The sequence below is a fragment of the Condylura cristata genome, unplaced genomic scaffold (genome assembly GCF_000260355.1).
Source record: "Condylura cristata isolate star-nosed mole 26May11 unplaced genomic scaffold, ConCri1.0 scaffold00009, whole genome shotgun sequence".
Lineage (NCBI taxonomy): Eukaryota > Metazoa > Chordata > Mammalia > Eulipotyphla > Talpidae > Condylura > Condylura cristata.
Genome location: NW_004567110.1, coordinates 43879766 through 43905200, shown reverse-complemented (window position 1 = coordinate 43905200; position 25435 = coordinate 43879766). Strand labels below are relative to the sequence as shown.

Here is a 25435-nt window from a genome sequence, read left to right as displayed (position 1 = left end):
TGCCCGGCGCGGGGTAGGCGCGGACGCGGGCGCTGGGCTCGTGCGGGGCCCGGGGCGTCGCGATGAACATCGTGGTGGAGTTCTTCGTGGTCACTTTCAAAGTGCTCTGGGCGTTCGTGCTGGCCGCGGCGCGCTGGCTGGTGCGGCCCAAGGAGAAGAGCGTGGCGGGCCAGGTGTGCCTCATCACGGGGGCCGGCAGCGGCCTGGGCCGCCTCTTCGCGCTGGAGTTCGCCCGGCGCCGGGCGCTGCTGGTGCTCTGGGACATCAATACTCAGAGCAACGAGGAGACCGCCGGCATGGTGCGCCACATCTACCGCGACCTGGAGGCGGCCGACGCCGCGGCGCTGCAAGGTAACTGGGACCCGAGCACCAGCATTGTTGGGTCAAGGCTTTCCCCGCCTGGCCCCTAAATCCCGCTGTCATGATCAGTGCAGCTCTCCAGGGAGAGAGCACTGCCACCAGCCCCCACCCACCACCAGGCACGCACCGGTCTTGTGCGAATGGAATTTGCCCGCTTGCGTGGCTTCCCGGTCACCTATGTGCTGGAAGGGGGAAAGTGCCCAACCCTTGGCTTAGTGGAGGTCCTGTCCCTTTGCGGAGGACTATCGGGTTTCCGAAACCCGTTGATTATAGGGAAGGCAGAGAGAACTTGTTGCCACAGGTTTGAATCCTGCAGAAACGCTTCACTCGCGTTTGCGGTGGGAAATCAGTGTCTTGGGGAAGTTGTTCTCAGATTCAACTGATGCCTGTCTACAAGTTACTGAGGTCTGAACCGGGTGGACTAGGGCAGCCTTGATGATTTCACTCAAACTTTAGCCATAGGAAAATAATTAACATTGTTTCACCAGAGAGACATGCCTCAGTTACATACTCAACCTGATTGAAAGATGCCCAGTCTGTTAAGAGAAAGCACTTGAAATATGGAAGGCTCCTTGTAAATTTATTCCATGTTTTTGGTAACCTCTGAAAATATACATTGCAGTTTATTTGTTAGCCTACCTGAATCTAAGACGTTTTAAGGAAAACCTTAAATAAGTTCTCCAAGTGTAGAACATATCCATCCATAAATACTGACCCAGGAAATTTGATCATGGTTTGTACTTTTTGATAGAATTTTTCATTTCCAGGGAAAACACTGAACTATTACCTTGGGCTCCAGCTTTCCTGTATATTGATCATTCATCACCAAAATAATGGCAACTTGCCGTGTAGGTCAAAAAAATCAGAATCGGTGAACTTTACATTTTCAGTGATGGCCTGGAGCAGTAGCAAATACAAATTTTTGTGTTTCATGCTCAAACCTAAAATATAAAGTTATTTGTTTTTCAGGGAAATTATTTTACTTTTTAAGTTGACCTCATATGTAGTAAATTCTTTATTTACCTGTAAACTTGATTCAGGGAAGTTCAGCTACTCTGGTTGGAACAAACCCGTGACCTTCACCTTTTTTATGAGAAACTTTAGGTTCACTTCTTGAATGAATTCAGATTATCAATTACCGTTTGGTCTGTGAGTCTTGAAGTGAGTTTCCATTTTAATAGTGTTCATAGTAAAGAGTGACCAATTCTGGTCACTGTTTACACTCACCCATCCCTGAAAAAAGGCTAGTGTCTCGTATGTATGTTTGGGGGCAGGAGGTATTAGTCTCTAGGCTGAGATCAGTTTTTTCCAGGTGTCTTTAGCTCCAGGAAGCTAGTCCCATGAGGTCTGACTTGTACTGGGCTTGTCACAATTACACGATTTTCCCCAAAGCAAAGTTATCCAGTAAATTGCTGTAATTCCCAAAGATTGGGGGGAGGGAGTAGGGAGGAAGGCAGCTGTAAGTTCAGTCATTGGCAAGCTTTACAGTGTTAGAAATTTGAAGCTCACTGTAGTATTTTTGTGTTATGTGATTGTCCTACTGATTGCCATGTGACTTATGTTTTATACCTTTTCTACCCCCACCCCTCCCCATTCTCTGTTCCATTTTTTTCCTCTTTTCGACTTCTGAGGACAGCTGGGAATGGTGAGGAAGAAATTCTGCCCCACTGTAACTTGCAGGTTTTTACCTACACCTGTGATGTAGGAAAAAGGGAGAATGTCTACCTGACGGCTGAGAGAGTCCGCAAGGAGGTTGGTGAGGTCTCAGTCCTGGTCAATAATGCTGGCGTGGTCTCTGGGCATCACCTTCTGGAATGTCCTGATGAGCTCATTGAGAGAACCATGATGGTCAATTGCCACGCACACTTCTGGGTAAATATAAACATCCTTGTTTTTATGACTGGGCCCTTCTCAATGAGAAGGTTGGGGAGAAGGAGACTTTAGCAGCAGCTGAAAGCCACCTATGCTTTTTTCACTAAAAGCTTCCTTCTGATTCTCTTTCCCCATATGGTGGTTATAGTGTCTGCTGGTTACTATTAAATACTTGTTTTCTTTTTCCACCTAATTCAGTATTTCTTGAAAGAGGAGAGAACTGAACATTTTGAACTAGTTGAAAGGTTGCCATGAAAAAACAAGAGGGAGCATAAAACTCTGGGTTTGTTTATTTTACTTTCTGTTGAGTTTGTAAAACATTGGTTGTTCTTATGAATTCCTAAAGTCAGAGTTTAGACTTCCAAGTTATTGCTCAGCCACATTTTAGAAAGTGCCAGAGATTCTGAGATCAGCATTTGTGATCCACTGGGAGTGGTCAGGCCACCCTGGCAGTCACTTAACATTATTGACCATCCACAGGGTCCATGGAATTATCCTCTTGTAGTATATCCCAGCTCAGAAGATGCCTTTCTTATGAGAACAAAAAGTTACCCTGGTAGGACCACAGAGTCACCATATGAGAGCAGGGGAATTGTGAGAGCTTATGAGCCAGGAATTTAACCCTATCAGCTTCTAACCATCAGGGCTACCATCTGAGGATGATAGGCCGAGAGCCTTCTGCCCTGCAACTCTTCAGCGCTGAACTTACCTTCACTGGTGGTATGTGTAAAACTCCCCTGTAACCATACAGTCAGCCTGCTTTATTCTTTTCTTTCTCCATGGTATTTCCCTTTTACTTTGGTAGACTGGTAGCATCTAATAAAGAAAGGGTTGGGTGGGTGGGTTGTTTTCCATAAGCAGATTACCTTCTCAGAGAACAAAGAACTGTTTCTCCTAAATAGGTCACATTAAACCTGATTAATTTTTTAGCAAAAACTGCTTAATAACTTAACCTGGCTTTAAAATTACTTTTTCAAAATGTTCCTCAAACATTCTATCTTTTCTCTGCTTCTGGAAGGAGATTATTTTCAAACATGAACTATATTCATTTCCAAACCTCTAGAAATGAACATAAAAATGACCTGAGATAACTCATAGCTATGTTTTAAATGAGTAAGGGGATTACCAAGGGGAAATTTAAGTGTTCATAGGTGTGTATTTGTTGTGTCCGGTGGGGGTGGGGAACTGAATTAATGTCCTGGTGGCTGCAGATCCACAAAAATAGGTAGCAAGTGATAATGAGGTGGATTAGGTAGATAAAGGCTACCAGTACAATTGAATAAACTTGGCACTACCGTTTATCAAGGATCTTGTGTATTTATAAATTCAGTAAAACAGATTTGATGAAAAAAAACCCCCACAACTTGCACGTGCAAATGGACTGTATTTGAAGAATGGAAGGATAATGCTGCCATAGAGATGCCATGGTTTTCACATATGCAACCGTTGGTAGGCTAGTTATGAATCACATATGCCAGAATTAGTTATTTTTTCCCTCGAGCAACCTTTGACTAAGATGATTCACACATTCTGAACCATTATCTTTTACCTACACAACATACTCTAAAATTTAGCCACCTTACCAGCTTTTTCTGCATTTTGCTGAATTGAAAAAAATATCAAAAGTAACCAGATTTTTAAAGAAACCCCCTACAGTGTGCAGTTAAATACTTTTATTATGAAAGCAGTTTCTCTTACCTACACATCCTATAAAGTGATAGCTAATTTAGAGTGTTAAGTGCAGAAAATCCATAGCCTTGCTTTGAAAATGTACATTAATTGATACACTATATCTCTAACATTAGACTTTCTAACATAAGGAGGAAATTGAATCAAATCTCCAATAGAAAAATTATTCTGGAACTGAATCTATATATCATGGAGACATACCACCTTCTTAGTGTGTCCTTACTTTGCTTTGAGATGTTGCTTAACCACACAATTTAGGGAGTTCTTGGAAGCCTTGGCAGTAATGACGTCACTTCGTATTAAAATATGGGAGGCTCCTGAATTCTCCAGCTGTTTTTCTCCTAAGCATCTAAACTTAAGAATTTATTTTCAACATTGAGTCAGAAAATTCATTTTGGAGCTGGAATTTCTGACTTTTTGCCGAGACTTACAACCCTTTTGAGAAGTTTAGGTCTAGCAAGTAAAATTTAAAAGAAGTCTTACTATAATTTTTACATTGATTTCCCGCCCCTCTTGGAGGCAGTGTTTATGGCAGGGGGTGTACTGTTTTCCTTCCAGAAAAAAATAGCCATTGCATTTTGAACAGTGCCTGGGTAGGGTAAAGAAATTGCCCCATATATTTTAAATAGTATACAGCTGAGCAAAGACTTGCTCAGCCTTTTGAACAGATCATCTTGAGCCAGACTTTTAAATAGCAGTTGATATCTGTTTTCATAAAATAATAAATAGTATGCTGGTCCTGACTCACAGTTACAGTCATATGCAGTGAATTAGAAAAATCATGCAGATTTCCACTGAAAAGCTTGCATACTCCTACTTCCAAACCATTTCTCATACTACTACCCTTAGCTGGAAAGCCTTTTTCCTTCTACATCATATACCTTTAAAAGGCTAGTTCACGTTCTTAGTATAACCCTCTCTCCCTCTCCAGCCTTTCCTGGTATTTCTGCACATTGGAGCTGAAAGGGATTTTAGAGATCTTGCTCAACTCCTTGTTTTCTGATGAAGCTGCAGTTAAATAACTTGTTGAGGGCTTTTTTCCTCTTTCCAGTAGTCTCTTACACTCTTTGTTGTCATTCCTATCCTTAGGTGCATAGCATGTGCTCCGTGATATTACTTTTTATGCATTGTGCCAGTGAAATCCCAAAGCAAATGGCAGCTGTCTGAAGGCAGTGTATCATATACATCTGTTTGTTTTCCCCTGCCTGGAACAGAAATCTACTCATAAGTCACACAAATGTTTGATGATAAAGGCTAGTTTTGCTTTAATATTTTAAACGATGTCCCATTCAGAGAATACTCAGATGGATCTGTTTTCTGAACTCTCCAAAGGTGAACAGTTATGTCAGACTAATGCAAACAGTAAGAATGACAAAATGTAATTGGCTCACGTTTGTTATTGTGTCTCTTTATTTCCCTGTACAGTTTTTCTCCCTATCCCCCCATTATACCCATTTTTACTGTAGCACATTAACTCTGCATATTGGTGAGGCTAGCAACTTTGAGAAGACTATTGTTGATGTATCAATTTGAATTAAGCTCAGATGGTGTATGGCAACCATTCATATTTCTCCTGAATAGGTCTCACGGGGAAGATTCCTACCACAACTCCTTCATTCTTAACCTCTTACTATTTCTGTAGACTTTGTAAGTTTTTACAAAATTTGGCATTTGGCAAAGCCTTGCAGTCTGTCTTTGGTATTCTGTCACCAGCAGTTCTAGGAACCTTCTCTTGATTACCAGTCAAGAAGTGGTAGATTTGGGGTAGGTTTTTGTCAGAATAACCTGCCAAATTTCGGACAAGGCCATCGAGGATATATGCAATGCAATACACTTTTAATTTTGGAATAATCACAGCCATCATTCACTTAAGTCCTTTCTGTATCTCAGTGAGATGGAAAAACTTCTCATCCCCTTTGATATAAAGAAAGTTCCTCCAAATAGAAATTTCAAACCCACATTTTCCCCACAATATTAATATTGTTTGACTTGTTATTTTTTAAAAGTAGTATCTTGTCATTTTTTAAAGACAGAGTTTATCTGTAGATCCTTTTTGACCAAAGAGCAGCATTTGGCCTCTATATGTAAGCAGCAGAAATGATCCCTAATTAACCAAAAAGGGGAAGCAAAAGCATTTAACTCCAGGCCTTTTATGTTCTGAAGAAATTTTGCATGGTAAAGGACTAAATCTGTCAAATAGCTAGTCGGTAATTTACTTCTATTGATATGGTAGTCAGACAAGATAATTGGTAGTTAATTAATAGACCACTTAACTTAAAAGGTTTCACAGTTTTAAAATACTAATTACTGAATTAGGCATTTATCTATATCCAAATGTCTAAAGTCTATTTAGTTAAAATCCATCCAAAAGTAAAAGCCCACCAGCTAGATCTGAGTAATGCAGCACTTAAAGACATTAGTGCTGTGGTTGTACCTAATATCTCATGAATGGTCCGTAATCATTAATGTTTAAGTTCTTATGTGATTTACTGGTTTTTAATCTCATGCTGTATTCCTATGTTCTCTGGTTAGAGAAACCTAGTTTTGTTGAAAGCCTCTTAGATTTTTGAAGTATTTAGAAAAATAATTTCTAAAGTATTCATGTGAAACCCTTTAGTCAATATTTCCTCTACTATACCAAAATATTAAGAATTATTATACTAAATAGATCATTTTATATTTTTATATAACAATATTATAGAGTATTATTTACCTTAAGATAGCTACTAAAGCATTGAATTTGTGCTTGTTTTTAGAAATCTGTACCAGAACTCTCTACTGCTATTAAATAAATATATGAGTAATAATCAAATATTGGAACTTTAGAAATAAAGACATTTTTATGTCTTGACTAAACTATAAATTGACATGGGTAGGCATACTTTATCTCATTAATTGTTGTGCTCATAGTTAAAAAATAAATAAAACATCTTTGTAGGTATCTCTGTTTGACTATGTGGGATGGTACACCTAACAGGGTGGGCTCAAAGCTTTTCTAACACAAAATACGGTGCTCATTGAATTTTGAGTTTCTATATTTGACAGATTACATGCTGGACCCAAATCTATTGCTATTAGAAATCAACATCTGTGGGTTCCTATGAGCTGACGACTAGCTGGCCACTCATGGGCAACTGGACCTTTCTGCCATCTACAAGTCACAGCAAAGAATTCTTTGCCTACCTACAGAGTACAGCTCTTATCACAAGGCAGGCCTGGCTAGGGACGCCTAGGCCACTGTTGACCTGATTACGTGACTATCTCCATGGTGGTCTTGGGTTAACTCTGCCTGTGATAACATCAGATACTTTGCTGACGAAAATGTCTCTTGATGTATGGTCACAAGGTCCCCTTCGCTATCTCTCCTAAAACTTTGTCCCCCAAATCTATCCCACCCTCCAGACTTTATTCGTCATTGTTGTATGATCAGCTTTTAATAGCCTATATGCTTTCAATACATGGCACAAGAATTTCTGAAAGTGTTCCGGTGACAAATTGACCAAACGTTCCTGTTGCAACAAGCATCAGTGACCATGATAAGATGACACCTTACATAACTGATGTATGTGGGGAACATCCTATAAAGTTTCCTAGCACCTTTGATCTCTTACAATCTGATTACCTCAGTTAGAAAATATTGCTGAGTAACCAGTGTCACATGAAAAAATGGCTGAACTCCCGTCATTGTCAAATCCAGGGTGCAGCTTATTCTTTCTACAGACTGTGATTGTGTTAACCATCTCTTTCAAATACCAGTGTTTTAGCTTATAGCTTCCAAGATAAGCCTGGTTCTTCCCCTTCTTTTCCTGTCATCCCAATCTGCTGAGCTTCTCTGCTTTCAAGGTGTAGTGACCCTTTAGGCTGTGTGTTTAAAATGTTCCTCATTGTGCACCTCTAGGTAGGTAATCTACTTACCAGTAGCCTCAATTGTGATTTCTGAGGCAGTTCCTGTGTTCCTATATTCCTTACATCCCCCAAAGCCCAGGAGGTCTCAAAACTGAACTCTTTTTTACCCCTTGAATTCTCTGGTATCACCAATACCAGGTTTGGAAACATCAACAGTATCATTAATTCTTCATCTTGCATGAATTCCTAGGTCACCAAAATCCTGATTGGTCTATAGCCACCATATACTTTTATCCTTCTTGCTGCTCCCTCCTGTGTGCTTCCATCACTTCTAGCCTGGACTAGAAGTGTAAAAAGAGTTACTGAACTTCTTTCCCTGTTTCCAACTTATTTTCTCCAACCCAGGGTTATATAAGCACACTTGTTTGTTTTCATGTTTGCTTAGGAATTACTCTGACTAAAAGCTACTCCAAACCTTTGATTTTCACCACCTGAATTCTAGGTTCTTTAGCACCTGTCTTTCCAAATTCCTCCTTTATATCTATCCTATAACCTAAACTGTAGCCTGACTTAGTATCTTACTGTGCCCTAAAGGAGCTCTGCAGAATTAGCTATTCTGCCACTGACTCCTGCCTGACTTGGAGACAAAAGAAGTTGAGTGGTTTAGACAAAATGTATTACTATTCCCAAGAAAGAAAAATACATTCAAAATATTTTCATGTTGACTTAATGGTATCTTTATATATTATGGGGCAGTCCTTGTAGAATAGTCTCAAATTCTTGGTTTAGGGAATGGCCATTTCACATTCAATTGTGTGTTATTTATCTCCATTCCTGGAAGCAAAGTTGGTATTTGTTCTTTTCTCCTTAATTATTTCTACATCCAGGGCTTCATCCATTATCTTCCCAAGTAGAAATTTATAGGACATGTCAGAGTGGCAGCATTCTTTAACCTGTGCTATGCTAACGTTGATTGAAGAGCTTTTTCAAAAAGGTTGAATGGAGAGTGGCTAGCAGAGTTCTCAGCTATTCATTGCAGGATCCGGTCACTGGGGCCTAGAGAAGAGCTTACAAACCCTGTGATTAGATGCTTAACTGCTCACATTCTCTCAGTTTTCCTCTTTCTCTAAATTTGTTTTTACCATAATAATTTTTCAGATTTTAAAAATCTTTGGCAAATTCTAGTAGATTACCTTTAGCAATTTGAATATACCTACATATGGCAATCAGAAAATTCCTTTCAAGCAATATAATAACCTCACTTGGGAGTAATACTAAATACTAATTTTTTAAAGTAGGGAACCCCTTTTAATTTTTTCCTTGAGTTAAGGAATATTAATAGCAGAACCATCTAAAATTTCTGTGCTAGTTTTTTTTTTTTTTTTTTTTTCAGAAACTAAAATTAACCCTATTTCAGTATAAGTAGCCAGTATATGCTTCTGTCTAATCAAGATGTCTGTCTGTATGGATAAATGTGTAGACGAAGTATTTTGGCATTTTTCCTTGTTTTAGAATGCTTACTGATAAGTAGACACCTCACGACTTTGTGCAGTTACAGCCCCTGGACTTTGGAAAAGTCCATTGGAGCTAAGTTAAGTCTAAATACCCTGGATATTTTTAGACCCTGGAAATTGTGCTATGCTGAAATTCCACTAGGGGGTGTACTGACAGGGTAGATTTGTATCTTACTTCCTTCTACACACAACCAGTATTTTCCCAAGATAAAGGATCTTTTGTAGCTAATCTTTGGAGTATGACAAACTCTGATAGTCCTTAGGAAATTGGAAACTATTCCCTGCTCAACTGAATGGGTGCAATCCTATGTTTTGAGCCTGTAACTCCAGTGATCAGAGTAAAATATGTTACTCCCGCTTGGTTTAATCAGTGATTTCTTAGCCTCAAAAGTTACTTACAGTAGTTAGTTATTGAAATAACTAACCCTTTCTGATAGTTTCTATTAACTGACCCCAAAACTCCTTTAGATTGAGATCCTATGTAAACATAGCTGAAAATCATTCCAAATGGGATTTTTTAACTCTTTCTTTGAAAATATTCAGTATCTAGAGAAACTAATGCTTGGCGATGGTCCTGTTAAAGCATAGCCTTAGAGAACTTCCCTGTGACCTAACACTCTTATTAAGATACCTTTGTTCAGGCTCAGGTTACCAGAGCATGGCCTTGGGATTTGGTCACACTTACCCTGACACACTTGGCCAGCCAGTTCTAGTCATCTGGATCACTGGGCTTATGCAGGCTTACACCATCTCAGCACTGGAAGGACTGCCTCACAACTGAAGGACTGCTAACATCTTTTCCCTGATTATCTTACTGAGCACAACCCTTTCTTGAATTTCTTTTTCTCTTTTTAATTTTATTTGTCAATTCTTTTACAACTCAGATTCATATCTGTCATGGACCATTTTCCTAAATGCTCTGAAACTAAAATTAAGTGAACCACGAGGGAAAAATTGAATATCCTCTCATAGTGATCATAAAACTTTCAACACTGAAGTAAATGCTGCTAGAATATTTAACACATAAGCGCAATTAACTGAGGCAACCTTGAGTGCTGTCAAATTAGCCCAACTGACAAGCCACTTATAATGAATTCACATTTGGAAACAAAACATTACTTGGTATGTAAAACTTTCAAAGATCACACATCATTGTGTGAAAGGTAGCAGCAGTGTTAACACTGCTTGGCTAGTAGTCGGTGAGTTTTTTGGAGGGGGGAAGTTTGGGTTTTGGCAGCTTTTTGTGGTTTTATTTGTGTTTGGTTTAGGTTTGCACAAAAATGTGAATTTTTGACCTTCAGATAGCTTAATACTGGATATTTTGAATATTAACATGGTTCAGCTTCTTAATATTACATTAAACAACTAGGCTCAGAATAACACTTCCCAAGTCAGTGTTAACGAGAAAATATTTGTGGTGTAACTTATGTAAGCATGTTGGTATTTTGAGGACAAGTGAAACTTAAAATTCAAAGCCTGAATTTTCCCACCTGCAAGTTATAATTAACATACGGTCCCCTACTGATTTCTCAAGGAATTCTACCATCTCTTGGGAAAAAGAACCAAGTTAACATAAATTATTTTAAAATAGTTCTGTACTAATGTTTACTCTTTGTATGTTTGCTAGACTCTTCTTTAAACTTTTAATTCATATTTATAATTTTAAAGCAGTTGTTTTCTGCTCCTAATAAAATAAGATGAAGAAAAGAATTTGAAGAGGTATTGTTAGAAAGTATTTTTGTTCTTGCTTCCCAGCATCATCTAGGACTCTGGATGAAAGGTCACAAGGCATATGGAACCGTTGCTTAAAGCAATATTTTGAGATTACCTCTAGTGGTCAGGTGTTAGGTTTGGGCAGGACGTGTGGCCTTGTGTGAAAGTCAAGGAAGCCTGAGGGCCATACATGGTAAGAGCAAGAATTACAGGCACCTAAAGACACAACATAACCAAAATATAGCACTTATAACCAAATAGCTATATGCTTAATGAGACATGCATTTAATATACCTTAAACTTTACAAAGCCCTTTCATAAACACACTTCTCTCATTTGAGCCTCACAGCAATTCTGAATTAAGTAAAGCCGTTATCGCCATTTTTATGGATGAGGAAACAAACTGAAAGAGGTTCTGGGTCCTTCTAAGGTTACCACTGGGGACATAAGAAGCAAGAACCAGACTCATTCTAGGGCTTTAGTTTAGAATTCCTACAAATACTTAACTTGCTCCATCTTCAAAACCCCTAATAGATTTTTTTATGAGTCACTTATACTTCTGCCCTTGATACAATGTAAGAATTCACCTTCACATGTTGATTTTTTTTTAATTAGCATAGTTTAACAATGAATGGTTAACCCTATGGTAGTATACCCAGGAAGTTTTCTCTACTAATTAGACAAGCATGTCTAATTAAAATTCTAGACTAAAAAATTCTAAAGAACCCATAGCCCACTGTAATTGCATTATCATAGCTCAATTTATGTGCTTTTCTGCACCTTCTCTTACATTTTACATGATCGGTAATTAAGGTGGTCACTTCATTGAAAATAGTGTTGTATATCCTTGGTCACTCCGGATTCTACTCTTCCTAGCTTGCTTATTGATACTGGCAAACTGGACACAAGAAGTTGTGCTGTTACAAAGGGTTCTTCTGTAAAGGAAAGTCTGAACAAACCATCTATAAATACTCATTACTGAAATGTCAGTATCAGTGTCACTTGCTGAGTCCTCCTCCCACCGCCCCTCTTTATCCCCTTTATTTCCTGGAAAATATAAGATCATTTTTTTTCCCTCTTATATAATGATCTTATGGGATCAAAATATCAGATAACTCCAGAAGCTTTACCTTTGGAAATGCTATTCATGGAATTTCAAAATTGTGTAGTTCTAGCTGGCTGATGGTGTCCAAACTTACGACTCAACCATCAGATTTTTAAAGGGGTAATTTTTTTTCATAGGTGAATTTCTCTCTCTGGCTTACTGAAGCATAAAACTTCAGTAAGTGGAAATGAAGAAAGTAAATGCTGAGATTAATGTCTAATTTCTTATCTTGAAATCTAACCCTTCAAAGCTTCTGTGGATGAGGGGAAAGAATTTTGAAGTTTTCTAGTTTTCTTTTTGAAAGTTTGGTCTAATGGGTTTGGAAGTGGAGTGTCTTAGTCCATCCACAATACTGTACCAGAATACCATAGACTGGTTGACTTAAACACATATGCATGGGGAGAGAGAGGATGGGAAGGCGTCCCCTAACATTCAAATCACGGCAGAAGAGCTCCTTAGTGCTAAAAATGTATCCAAGACAAATTTGCACAGTCATTGAGTAGATTCCCGCTGTGTCCACATTAGACTTTGAGTTCTGAGCAGCCTTTGAGCCAAACTTCATCTGTTCAAACACGGAGGGAAAGCCTGTGAATAGTAGAAAATGAAACTTCCTAACCCCTAATGTTCTGATTTAAAGAACCTGGGTGTTATAGAGAATGAATAAATTAGTCTACCTGTTTTTGTTGAACTTCTAGAAGTTGATGTGAATCCGCTTGAGGTTGGGAGTAAACAGACACCCAGCTCCTGTAGAACCTTATGTCCAGTCTATGACTCAGAGCAGTAGCAGCATCACCTGGCCAAGTTGCCACTAGAAAGACAGACTCAGCTGTCTTCCCAGACCTGCTGGATCAGAATCTGCATTTGATTCGGCTCCCAGGTGATTCCTAATGCGCATCAAAGCTTGAGAAGGAACTCCTGAGTATTTTCTTTCTTGCTTCTCTGTGTTCTTCTACCTGCCCTTTTCCTGCCAGACCTATAACTAGCCCTTAAGGAATCTTCTAGGATTCTTACTCTGTGATCCGCCCTAATCTAGTTGGATATTTTTAGTTTGGATTCTAGTCCAGTGTCTAAATGGAAGAGTCCAGATGCTTTTTAGCTGAGCTTTACCTTTGGTTGATGAGTCCAGGATGGAGTTTCCAAAATTATAAGCATCATGGCAGAAAGGTCAGGCCTTGAAGAGCTTCATTGTTCCTGCCCACGACCCAAATGCCAGTCTGGAAAGAAGGGCAGGAATCTTGCCTTTTGTGCATCCCCACCTTAACTCCTGGCCCCTGGTATATAGTCAGCATTCAGTATTGGATAGAGGAAGGAGTAATATCTCACAAACACTTGGCTATACCTAAAAGGAAATTTTCCTCCTTAGTTTTCACAATGATGTTTTGGGTAGCTTAGCCAGAGCTGTGATAAGTGAGTACTCAATTCTATTATACTTTAGAACTCTTCTGTGAGGCAGGTAGAATACTTCAGAGCAGCTATCAGATAAGCATTATTATCCATCAGGATATTCTTTCATTTAGTAGTAGAGTGGTAGTTTGAAAGTGTCTACATAAACTAAAAGTGGTGGATTTTTGGTCCCAGATTTGTGGAATAGTTTTAATCCAGGATATCTTCCAAACCTAGAAAAACCTCATTAAAATATGAGAATTAGAGATTAGAAAGAATGATTGCTGAACTATATGGGACTTGATTTGCCTTTAGAGAGTACTTCTCATGAGGCCATTTCCCCCATTGGAGTCATTTGGCAACATCTGGAAGATATTTTTTGCTCATCAAAACTGGTGTGATTGTTACTGGCATCTAGTGGAATAGAGACCAGGGAAGCTACTAAACACTGTACAATGTATTGGACAGCTCTCCCATGACATAGAATTACCCAACCAAACATCAGTGGTGCTGAGATTGAGATATTTCTCTGGAACACTAGTTCTTGGACTTGTATACATAGTGGAATCACCTGGGAAATGTTGCCTCCTGATGCCCAGTCCCCTCCCTGATAAAACTGGCCTGGGGTACACCCTGAGCCTCGGGACGCTCCTCCCCATGTGACTAATAAGGTAGCAAAGTCTGAGAACCGCTGATTTATAGAAAAGATGTCCTACGATTCTTAAATTTCAGAGCTCACAAAAAATATTTTTAACAATGCCTAACACAACATAGGTACTTAATAAAACCATAGATTGTGATTAGCTTCTAAGTTATTATAGTGGATGTGCATACTTAAGAATAAAATAAGTTTTGAGGCATAAGCTCTTGATTGTATCTTTAGGTAAAGATTTTAACTTTGAGACTTAACAGTAAGCAAACTAGAAGGCATTTGATTTACATAAACATTCAAATCAACTGCAGAAGAGCTCCTTAGTGCTAAAAATGTATCCAATTTTGGAAGGTGATTGGGGACATCACTGGTTTGGGCTGTGGCACAGAGGGAGAGGGAGCCTCCACTGCTGAGCTGTGGCTGAGCTCCTCGCATGAGTTTATGTCTCATGAAAGTGGTTACTAGTCACTGGAGTAGAACTGAAGCCTCTGCCCTTTGGAAGCTCCATCTTTATTACAATTTCTGAGATGTGAGTTGTGCTGGAGACAAAAAAAAAAAAAAAGGATTCGTGAGAGCCTGTTTAGAAGGCTATTTGACTGCAGCGTGGTGGGATATTTTCATTACTCTGTAAGATATTAGATGGGGGGAGGGAACAGAGCTTGAGGGAGCTTTTAGATCACTTCTTTGATTATAGGACTAAGCCAAGAGGAGAGTCAGAGAAAGCAGCATTTTACTAAAGTTGGTCAGCATTCATAGTTTTCCTCTAATATATTGTGCTTCCGTGGACTTCCTTGTTTTCTGATTAAGAACTTTCAGTAAACTAAATCAGTAAAACAAGGACTGCTTTGCAGATAATTTGTATTTTTTTAATATATAAGAAGCATGAATTCAAGTTACCCTATTTTAAAAGGCACAGTCATAACAACACATAAATGTTTAATGAATACATATTTTTACTACTCACCAGATGCTGGCAACTGCACCATGGAGTCGTGCCTTGTTGAGTCATTTACGAGAGTCTTATGCAAGTCATACCCTGGTGTTACAACACGCATTTTGAATTTCTGGTAGAAATCGAAGAAAGAATTAATGGATATAAGTCATCATAACATTTTTGATCTGAGAATCTGTAGAGAGATGTCACTCCTTTTAGCTCACAACTAAGTTCACTTAAGATCGAGGTAGGTCAAGTAACAAGGAAGGTGAAATGAAGTGATTGGTAGCCAGAATTGCGTGATTTCTGCACTGTGAAGGCCAGACAGATTGAGTGTTAAGTCACCTTCTTTCTGGTGTTTCTGCATGGCGATTCCTAAAAACATAAGGGAATGTTGATTTCTGAGTTGCTGCCTGGGGGCAGATTCATTCACTGTGTTAACATTGGGAAGGCAAATTAATGAAGCATTTATTTTTGCTGAATAACTAATGGTGTCATCATCTAGGTGTTCATTTGAAGAGCCTAGCTTTTTTATTAGCTTCTTGATTGCAGCGCAACTGTAGGAGTGTACTTGTGCGTATGCTTTAAGCATTAAAGTATTAAGTATTTGATGCCTTCAAATGTTAAACTAGCCCCAAAACAATAATAAAAAGGATAGTAGATGTAACATTGGTATAAATTTGAATATTGTGACATATTCTTTAGTCTTCCCTCTGTTGTTAAAGGGAGTTTTTTTCTCAGTCTGATAGATTTTGAGACCATTTTGAAAAACCTGAGAAAGTAGTTCCAGGCGTCAATGTCTTGGAGCTCTATTGCATCATACATCAAAAATGCTTTCTGTCTCTACAGATATACCCTAACAGAAAAGAAAAAAAAAAAAACAACAGTTATCCAGTTATATGAATTCAGAATTTGTGCTAACAATTGCAATTAAAATATTTAAACTTACTGTATATCACTAACATACACATTTAGGTGTTGATTCTTTTTTAAAGATAATTGCAATATATAGATCTTCAAGTCACACCTTATATGGTCAAAGTGAAATTTCTGAAGTTTGATTGTTAATATTATATTTATTAAGCATCTATCTTTAAATCTATATTAAGAATGTTGATTTTGCCATGTTAGCAAAATCCTTTTCCAGGTTAGCTTAGTGGTATTAGCATCTTTGAATACACTTAATTTATCCTGTTAACCTTTACTCGGTTCACTGTTTTTTCACTGTCTTCAATTCAGTTTGTACTGTTAAATGTAATTTTTGAGGAGTGGTAACTGAGTTTCCAGAGAAGAGTGCTATCAGATGTCCTTTTAGCCTTGTAAATACCTATATGTTCCTCTGTGATTCTGATAAAGATAAGTTATTATCAGCACGGATAGAAAGAAAATATGTGGGACAGTGTTGCACCGCTTGGAGAGGCACCATGGGAACGACCAGTTAGATGTTCTTTGTTCAGTGGAGTTTTGGTTGTATTTTCAAATAGTACCTATTACTCTTACTTGGAGATTCTGAAAGTTCTTAATCAGAAAACTGTACATGTGTTGATAGTATTAATACTTTGCCATCATAATGACTTATGGTACTCTTTAGAAATGAAAATTTACTTTGTGCTTTGTCTCTTGAACATTCAAATGAGAGATAAACACTTCAAAATGATTCTTTTAAAAAGATGCCTTTTCTTGAATTGGCCACAGAATAGTCCTACAAACAAAAGAATACAACAGGAGGCCTTCTCCTGTGAGAAATTCACTTTGCATTCCCCTTAGTGTCCATGACCTGGAATTGCTTACAAATACGAAAACACATTCTGGGTGTTTTACCTACACCTTCAAAATGTCATCAATCTTGAAATTTCAAAAGTCAGACTTTGCCGGATACCACATTTCTTCACATTCTCTTTTGTTTAACTTTAGGCTAATTTGTCCTGACAGTGCAGCTGCAGGCTCTGCGATGCAGTCTGTCATTAAGAGCACCAAGAATGATCTGGAGGGTTGGAGCTGTTGGAAGTTAATTTGGCGTAAACCCAACTTTCAAAGATTCTGGAGATATGACATGTCACGTCTATGTCCAGTCACACTTGTGTTTAAGAAGTTCTTGTTTATATTATAAATATGACCTTTACAGTTATCTTTCAAAGTGCCCAGTGCTTTGAAGAGGAACCCTGAGGAGCAATGACAATATTAGACTTGTTAAGCATGTTTCAGAGGAATGTCAGTGTCCATCTGAATGTCCTTTTTCCTTTTTTTTCTTCCTTTTCTGTCACTGTCAGCAGTGGCAGATTATAGTATTGGAGAAATGTGATCAAATTAATCCTAGATAATCAAAGTTCTACCTTCACACTTCTTAGTGAGGGTCCATTATTAATTGTCTCTTCCGCAGATAATTCCTAGGTCCTTTCTGACTCTAAATTCTCTCACTGGACACACCAATTAGTGTATATTGGTAAATGACTCTGTTACTCACTAGATCCAGAGTCAGCCATATTTTCCTGATTACAAACTGGATGACTTCCTTTGTTTCTAAACACCTGAATGAGAGGGTAGAGCAATGGAGAGGAGTGCATTTCTCTGACTTAGGTCAAGTGTCTAGCTAACCTTGCCATTCACCATTGGCACCACATAACTCTACTTCTTCGTATCTTTGTCAGATCCCTTTATCGATAGCTCCTGATCTAAATAATCCCTTCATAGCATGGAGCTATACAGCAGTCCTGGTGTCCACTGAGGTTCTGGGTTGCCCCTCTTGGATTCGTCATTGGCAGTGTGTGCATGAATTTATATTTCAGTGTGTGTGTACTTCGGATCTACCCTTTATATTCTTCTAATCCTTCTTTGAGACAAAGTTAAAGATCACAAACCTTAGCTTGAACTGACTGGTGTCATGGCAACTAGCACTTCACCTTTTGCTGGTCCCCATCTCATACATGCTACAATATTTGTGCACATTAATAATTCATTGCAAAGTGCCAGATTTCTTTGTGCTGTCAAACTGTGTCAAGGACAGAATATGCTGTGCTATCTCAGATGTCATCCACCAGACTGTTGAGGGCAAGAGTAATTAGAAAAGAAAACTAGGTAGGTTGGAAGAATTCCTGAAAATGAGATACTTTCTAGCCACCCATTTATAGCATTTATCTTGTAAAGTAAGGAACAGAATTAGTGTTGATCAAAGTTTATTTGGTAATATGCCCCAGACATAAGGCAGGAGTTAGATTGTGGAAATAACACATGAGCAGTAATTGCTCACCTTCATTCAGGCAGCAAAGGAAATGATTAACAGCCTTATTGCTCGATCACGTGAATCAGGCACCATTGAAAACTCGAGTTTTAAAAGAAACCTGAGTGGTCCTGGTGTGAATGCTCTTATCCTGGGCTTACCTTTGCCAGGCACATAGTGGGTACTGCTAGACACAGCTTATGGGAGACCACCAGTTTGGGCTCCAAGGCCAACTTAGCTTTGGTTTATTTTACCTCCCATTTCCTCAGCAATTTGTTTGTTGTCTTGACATAATGGTCATTGTAGTCACTGTAGTGTTAGGCCTATAATTGGTAAGTCTTTCTAAATAAAGAATATTGACATTTGTCTTGGAATGTAGAAAATGCAGTAGTGAGTTGGATTTCATTTGTACAAAGGTCCAAATTTGTCCGATTAGACAAAGAAATCACATATTTTAAGCTAAACATTGATATGCCACTACCTTAAACAAATCCCTTCCTCTCAAAACAAAAACAAAAACAAAAAAACCTTCATCTTGAAACAAACCTCTGCCTTTACTAGCTACTTAAAATGAGGTATATTTCCCTGAAAAACGTGTTTACAAATCAAAATTGATAAGGACTTTAGTACATAACCATACCTGGATTCCTTTTTACTCCAAATCACTTTGGGACAAAAGGAAGGAACTAAGCTCAAGCACATTGTTTTTAGAATATGTAGCCATAAGTACCCTGCTTTTGTGTAGGACATATTAGAACATTTTTATATTTGTAGTGATGTAACACACATTTACTGCTGGTGAGTGTAAATTCTGCTTAGAGACAGGAATGGTATTAGCGCCCATTTACCCATTATCGTTTTGGCAGATAATAACACAGTACCTGCATTTAATAGATGTTCAAGAAATACTTGTTGAATGAATTAAGTTTCTACTGCCAGACTAATTTCAGGAGAGGGAGGTAGGGACATTAATCCATTTCAGAACCTTGCCACAAATTAAACTTAAAAAACAGTTAGGAACTTGTTAATCTTCTATCACCTACCTTTATGTGGTGCTGGGACTCTGGATTAGTCATTTAACACCTGCAGGCAATGATGTTGAACATGAATGAGGTTAAGACAGTAGAGCCAACCACTCAAAGTCATGTTTCTAGCCAGAGCCCACTGCCAGCTAGAATTAAAGTGGACACTAACCTTGTGAATGAGTTTTGTCAGGTAACTAAAGCATATTTTCTTAACTGCTGTTTTGTATTGTGTGTAATTTCTTAGGACTTAATAGTATAGATATAATATTAAATCTTCTAAAACTAGACAAACTTTTAATACTTAGAAATGATATCTGGATAACATCAAGAGTAACATTTCATACTTTTTAACTTATCTGGGAACAACTATATAACCAGATACTTAAAAGAAGACTCACATAGAATTGACAACTTAAGAATGTTTTCTAACATTCTAAATTGGAATAGGTAAGCTACTGATGATGTTTCTGTATTGCAGTTCTATGACATAATAGCTTTATATCAGCAATAGAGCCTAGTGGTGAACCTATAATGACTTAAAGTACCAGCTCTTGCGCTTTTTGGCTATCAAGCAGACAAACTTATAATTACTACCATAATTACCCCAACCATTCCCACTACTACTACAGAGAAATAAAAACAAGCTGAGGCGTGTGTCTGTCTGTCATACATCCAGTGGTGTGCTAGGTCTATGAAGTGCATAAGAATGGCCTTTATCAACATGTAGCACCATTCTTAGTAGTTCTTGCTTAATATTTGTAAAATAATTTATCTGCCCCAGCTCAGTCTGGGGCAACCAGACAATTATAAAACAGTCCAAATCAAAACACATTAACAATAAAGCATCTGAGAAGTTCACTGTGTGTCCTAAATAAATATGAACAAAATCTAGATATGTAAAATAATATTAAAGGCTAACCCTACCACTTTCAATAGAAATTCATCTTCATCTGGAGACTCAGTGATACAGTTACTGTGAAACACTTTGAAAAGAATAAAAGACTTAAATATGTGATGAATAGTGTACTTCAAATTAATAGTAGGCCACTGGGGGCGGGTTATCAGAGAAGAGCCCATGGCTAAAACCTACAAATGTGATGGGTAACAACAGGAAGGAGGTCCAAATAAATGGTATGAATTGGAGGGTAAGGTTGTTGCATGATCTGGAATCAGACTGGGGAAGACACTGGGATTCTTCACAAAGATTCCTCTGTCATCTGTGTGCACCATAGATTGAAACATGGACTAATCAAAATTAATGGAATACCTGGTTTTGATCTGTACAAACAAGAGTTATAACAAATTAGTCATGTAAAAATGCAGTCGTCCCTTGCCAGGAAGTCCTCTAAGGAGGGAATGCATCTCTTCTTTTCTGTGTAATGTTTAGATTTTGGGTTTCTTTTTTTTTTAACTTCATAAATCATGGGAAGCAGTGTTGGCAGTAGGATATAACTCAACAGTGGACAGATTGCTCTTTGCTGCTTTCTTTTAAGAAGCAGGTTATAAAACTGTTGGGAGCCTGGTAAAGTAGTTAATAGATCATCGTAAGCAATTTGATCTCATTTTTTTTCAAGAACACAGTGTTGTGTCTTAAAGGCAAGCAAGCTAAAAGAAAGAGTTGGGTGAATAAAAGAATCGTGCCACCTCTGAGCCACTGCTTAGAGTGCCTGCCACAAGCTCTCCTACAGAGTAGATGGTCACCTACCTCCTAGTTAACCCCATAGAGGAGTGTGGTGATTCAGTGTTCTATGGGTTCTCCCATTCAGAGTTATCATTGACATAATTTTCACTAAAATGATTACTTTTAAAAAAAAATGATTACTTTTACCCTGATTTTTAATGTCCTAAAATACTTTCTATCCTATTGGTACACTTCACTAATCAAGCTTTGGAAGCCAGAGGATGATGCTGGTGTGCTTTCATTCATAAGTTTGTTGGCACTCAGATATAGCCACAAGGCAAACAGTACAAGCCAGCTGTTTGTGGGGAGGATGCACTAAAGTGTCTTGAGCATTAAAAAAAAATCTCTGACCTAGGAGAAGTTTAGATTAGCAGATAACTATCACTTGAAAGCTGATAAAAAGCTGTTAATGGCTTTCTTTTCATCTCTGGACACTGTCCCCATAAGCTCTTGTATTACAGCCTTGTTGGTCACGGCCTATAATAGACTGCCATGCCAATGATACGGTGCTAACTTCATCACACACCCTTGGAGGAGCTCCTCTTTTTTGCTAAATGTAAAATATTTTTAAATAAATTGGGAAGTGTAACATGAAAAGGTTTGTTTGGGATTTCAGATGAGTTTTAGATGAAACTCAAAATATTTGTTCTTAAAACTTGAATCTTTTCTTTCAGACCACTAAAGCTTTTCTTCCTACAATGCTGGAGATTAATCATGGTCATATTGTGACAGTTGCAAGTTCCTTGGGATTATTCAGTACTGCTGGAGTTGAGGTTTGTCAGATGTAAAGCATTTCATTTATTCAATTGTTGTGATCTCATGACAAATACACCAGAATCCTAAAAGAGTACCTGTACTCATGGACACATTCTACTTGTTTGCTGTTTGTGGAGTGTTCTACAGTAACCAGGTCCCACTATTTAAATGCAACTCCAGGGCCTCCTGGTACCTTGGAGTTGGGTCTCAGCACTGTCGCCACCAGGAACCAAGTTCAATCTCTGGCCAGGGAGCTAACCCACATATGACACAGCAGACCTCTCCTGTCTTGCCCTCCTTAGCAGTGTATTTCAGTAGATCCGCCTGTTCTGCTCCCCACTCTGTTTCTCTGACCCCCTGCACCTCTGGCCCACACTCCAGGTCTTCTACACAAAAATTTTTTTTAAAATACTCTATTTTATTTTAAATCAATAAATACAACTCCACGTATTCTGCTGTAAGATCACCTAATCTAGTTTGAAAAAGCAGCAGCAGCAGCAAGTGAAGCAGGTGGGCCAGCCCTGAGGATATCCCCTATCCTTAGCAGTTTTATTTGATGACAGTATAAAGGCAGAGGATCAGAAATGAAACTGTGAAGGGCAGTGACAGTGCCACAGGAAACAGATAAATGAGGCCAAAGGTTGATGTTTTGTTTTGGTCAACTTGCCAAAAGTGAGCTATCTTGTATTAGCTTATCAGATGAGACGGTTCTGCTCTTCAGTTGTGAGGTGTCCAGCCTTTTAGCCCTGGGCTTAATCACACCCTGTTCTTCACCATCTTCAAATTCTAAAGCATGTGTGTGTGTGTGTTGCTCTGTGCTACTTGTCCTATGGGTGCTTATAGCATGGAATTGAAAACACCACTCCATGCAAATATATATCAAAGTATACCAAATAGATGGCTTCTACTTTCTACATTTCCATTCCTAAATCTAAAGCTGGTTAACAGAAAAGAACTTTTTTCCACACCAGGTTAATTATACCTAGGTTAACCTGTATCTCAGTTAAGTTCTAGTTGAAACTTACAAGACATAGCTGTCATTTTACTTTTACTTTACCCTGAAAAGAAAATAGCATCATAACAACATATAACCTAAGCTACTCTTGCCTTTGTTCTCCCAGCATTAATTTAAACAAACTGGTTTTTCGATCTCCTTTACAGAGCAAGAGATCATTTGTAAATGTTCCAGACACTTCAAAGTGAGCCTCTCTCCATTTTTAACTTCAACTTGTTAGCTTTCATAGAATCCTTTGTGGTAACTTCCCTAAAGTAATTTGATACTTCATTGATGTGGCAAAAAGTGTTCATCTGTTTCTGCTGTTGCTTTGAAAATATTATTTCTGCACTGAACCACATCAGATATCCATCTTTTAAAATGCTTTCCATTTCTTTGCATAGTCACCTGTAAACTTTTATATCAAACGTATAACCAAAGTTACTAGGACCAAAGAAACTTCACTGGGTTTTTTTGGGAGATCTGTACACATACTTAGCATTTCTTTTCTCTCTCTTCTCTATTTTAGGATTACTGTGCCAGTAAATTTGGAGTTGTAGGTTTTCATGAATCCCTGAGCCATGAGCTAAAGGCTGCTGAAAAGGATGGAATTAAAACAACGTTGGTTTGCCCTTACCTTGTAGACACTGGCATGTTCAGAGGCTGCCGAATCAGGTCAGTGAGATGCCATCTTACTAGTGATGAAAAACTATTTTAAAAATCATCTTCCTCTATTGGTGGAATATATGGAGTTGGAATATCAGACATCGCCTGGCACTTTATTATTTGATAGTTAACCTATAGTTTTCATTGGCTAAAATTTATAAATTGAGCATGAAATTGATGAGTGAGAGACTGGTACCACCACTGATGTTAACATGCATACGTTAATCTAGAAGCATCAGATAGGAAAGGGCTTCTGTACATCATCAAGGAGAAAACAAATACTCAAGACTTTTTTTAGGAGCTATTTCTTTAGGAGTTAATTTGTGTACTTAATAGTATGTTGGGAAATAAATGCGAATTTTATTTGAATACAAAAAATGTCACTGTCACAGAAAAGGAAGGGCTTTCTTCTAAAAAGACCTTTGACTATAACTCCTCAGATTTGGTTTTTTTTTTTTTTTTTTTTTGCAGAGAGTGTATGTAGCCAGATTTCACTCTCACAGAATGAGAACTGTTTAGTTTACTAAATGAAATAAAATACCCACATGCTTTGAAAGGAGGCATATGGGAATAAAGATGTCAAGTCACATCTGACTTGAGCTAAGCAGAATAAACAAAACCATGAATGATTAAAAGGATACTTGTGAGGACATGCTCACTTTGAGGTCTTTGCTTGGATGAATTTGAAAGGCAAAGGAAGATAACCCAACCAGTTCCCTGTTGGTCAGGGCTGAACCTGAGCAAGCTGTGAAGTTGGTGGAGGGGAGGGTGATTTGAGTCACTCCATCTCAGGTCTGGCTGACTCCAGGACTGGACTGGGAGTGAAGTCGAGCTCTAGTGCGCATGCCTGTGTGTGTGTTGTTGGTTTTGTCCTCTTGTGTGCTTAGGGAACCAGTTGCTGAAGTTCCAAGGAGCTCTGTTTCCTATTTAGCATCACGGCAGGTGTCCAAAGCTGTGGCTAGACAATGAAAAGTGAAAGGAATAAATTATATTATTAGGTTATTTCAACATGTAACTGAATGAATTCAGCTGCAAGCAGGATCTCTACATGCAATTAATTTCAAAAAGCTCTCCCTTCCACCACCACTTAAAGAAACTATCTTGGTTTTCTCTACTCAGGCATCCAGGAGAGTTGAGAGCTAACTTTTCACTCAGGAAAGTTATGCCAATATTTATACACCTTTATTTTAACCACACTTAAATGTTTGGCATCTTGTTTGGGTTTACTATTTGCTATGCCAAACATCCTCTCCTTTTTCTACTGAAAAAAAAAATAGAAAAATAATTTAAAATATATTTTAAAACATTTATAAAATATGAACTTGTCATTTTACAGAAAAGTAGACTCGGTTTTGATTAAAAATGTATTCATATTAGGAGAATTTGGAAAATAACGGCAGAACACAATAGACCTAAAATCCTGCCTCTCACCTCTGTCAATGTTTTGATATGTACTTCCAGGTTTCTTCCCTATGTTGTGTTAATTCCTAATGTCACTTTTTAATATGAATTTCAGGAAAGAAATTGAGCCGTTTCTGCCCCCTCTGAAGCCCGATTACTGTGTGAAGCAGGCCATGAAGGCCATCCTCACCGACCAACCCATGATCTGCACCCCCCGCCTCATGTACATTGTGACTTTCATGAAGAGGTAACTGGGGGGTTCCCTCGTGAATGGGGTCATTCTGTATCTGCCCCTATGACTTGATTAATACAAGACCTCTCACATTTGCTAACCTATGGCTTATTTTTTCAGCATCCTCCCTTTTGAAGCAGTTGTGTGCATGTATCGATTCCTAGGAGCAGACAAATGTATGTACCCCTTTATTGCTCAAAGAAAACAAGCTACAAACAATAATGAAGCGAAAAATGGAATCTAAGAATTCTTTTTATATGGAATATCATTTCTATCAGAAGACGATCAAGATATTTCAGTCCAATCCACTCCAGCATTATTAACATTCTCCGGATTCTGAATCCATGTTGACTTATTTTTAAATCAACTTAAAAAAAATAAACTATAAATTAACC

The 25435-nt window shown here is 38.3% G+C and overlaps 1 protein-coding gene across 1 annotated transcript; it reads left to right on the top strand.

Moving 5' to 3' along the window:
- RDH10 (retinol dehydrogenase 10 (all-trans)) lies at positions 1-25435 on the top strand. The gene is made up of 6 exons (XM_004679798.2): positions 1-351; positions 1997-2232; positions 21666-21764; positions 23271-23416; positions 24924-25055; positions 25161-25435. The coding sequence occupies exons 1-6, from the start codon at positions 63-65 to the stop codon at positions 25282-25284; spliced, it is 1026 nt and encodes a 341-aa protein (XP_004679855.1). The 5' UTR covers positions 1-62; the 3' UTR covers positions 25285-25435.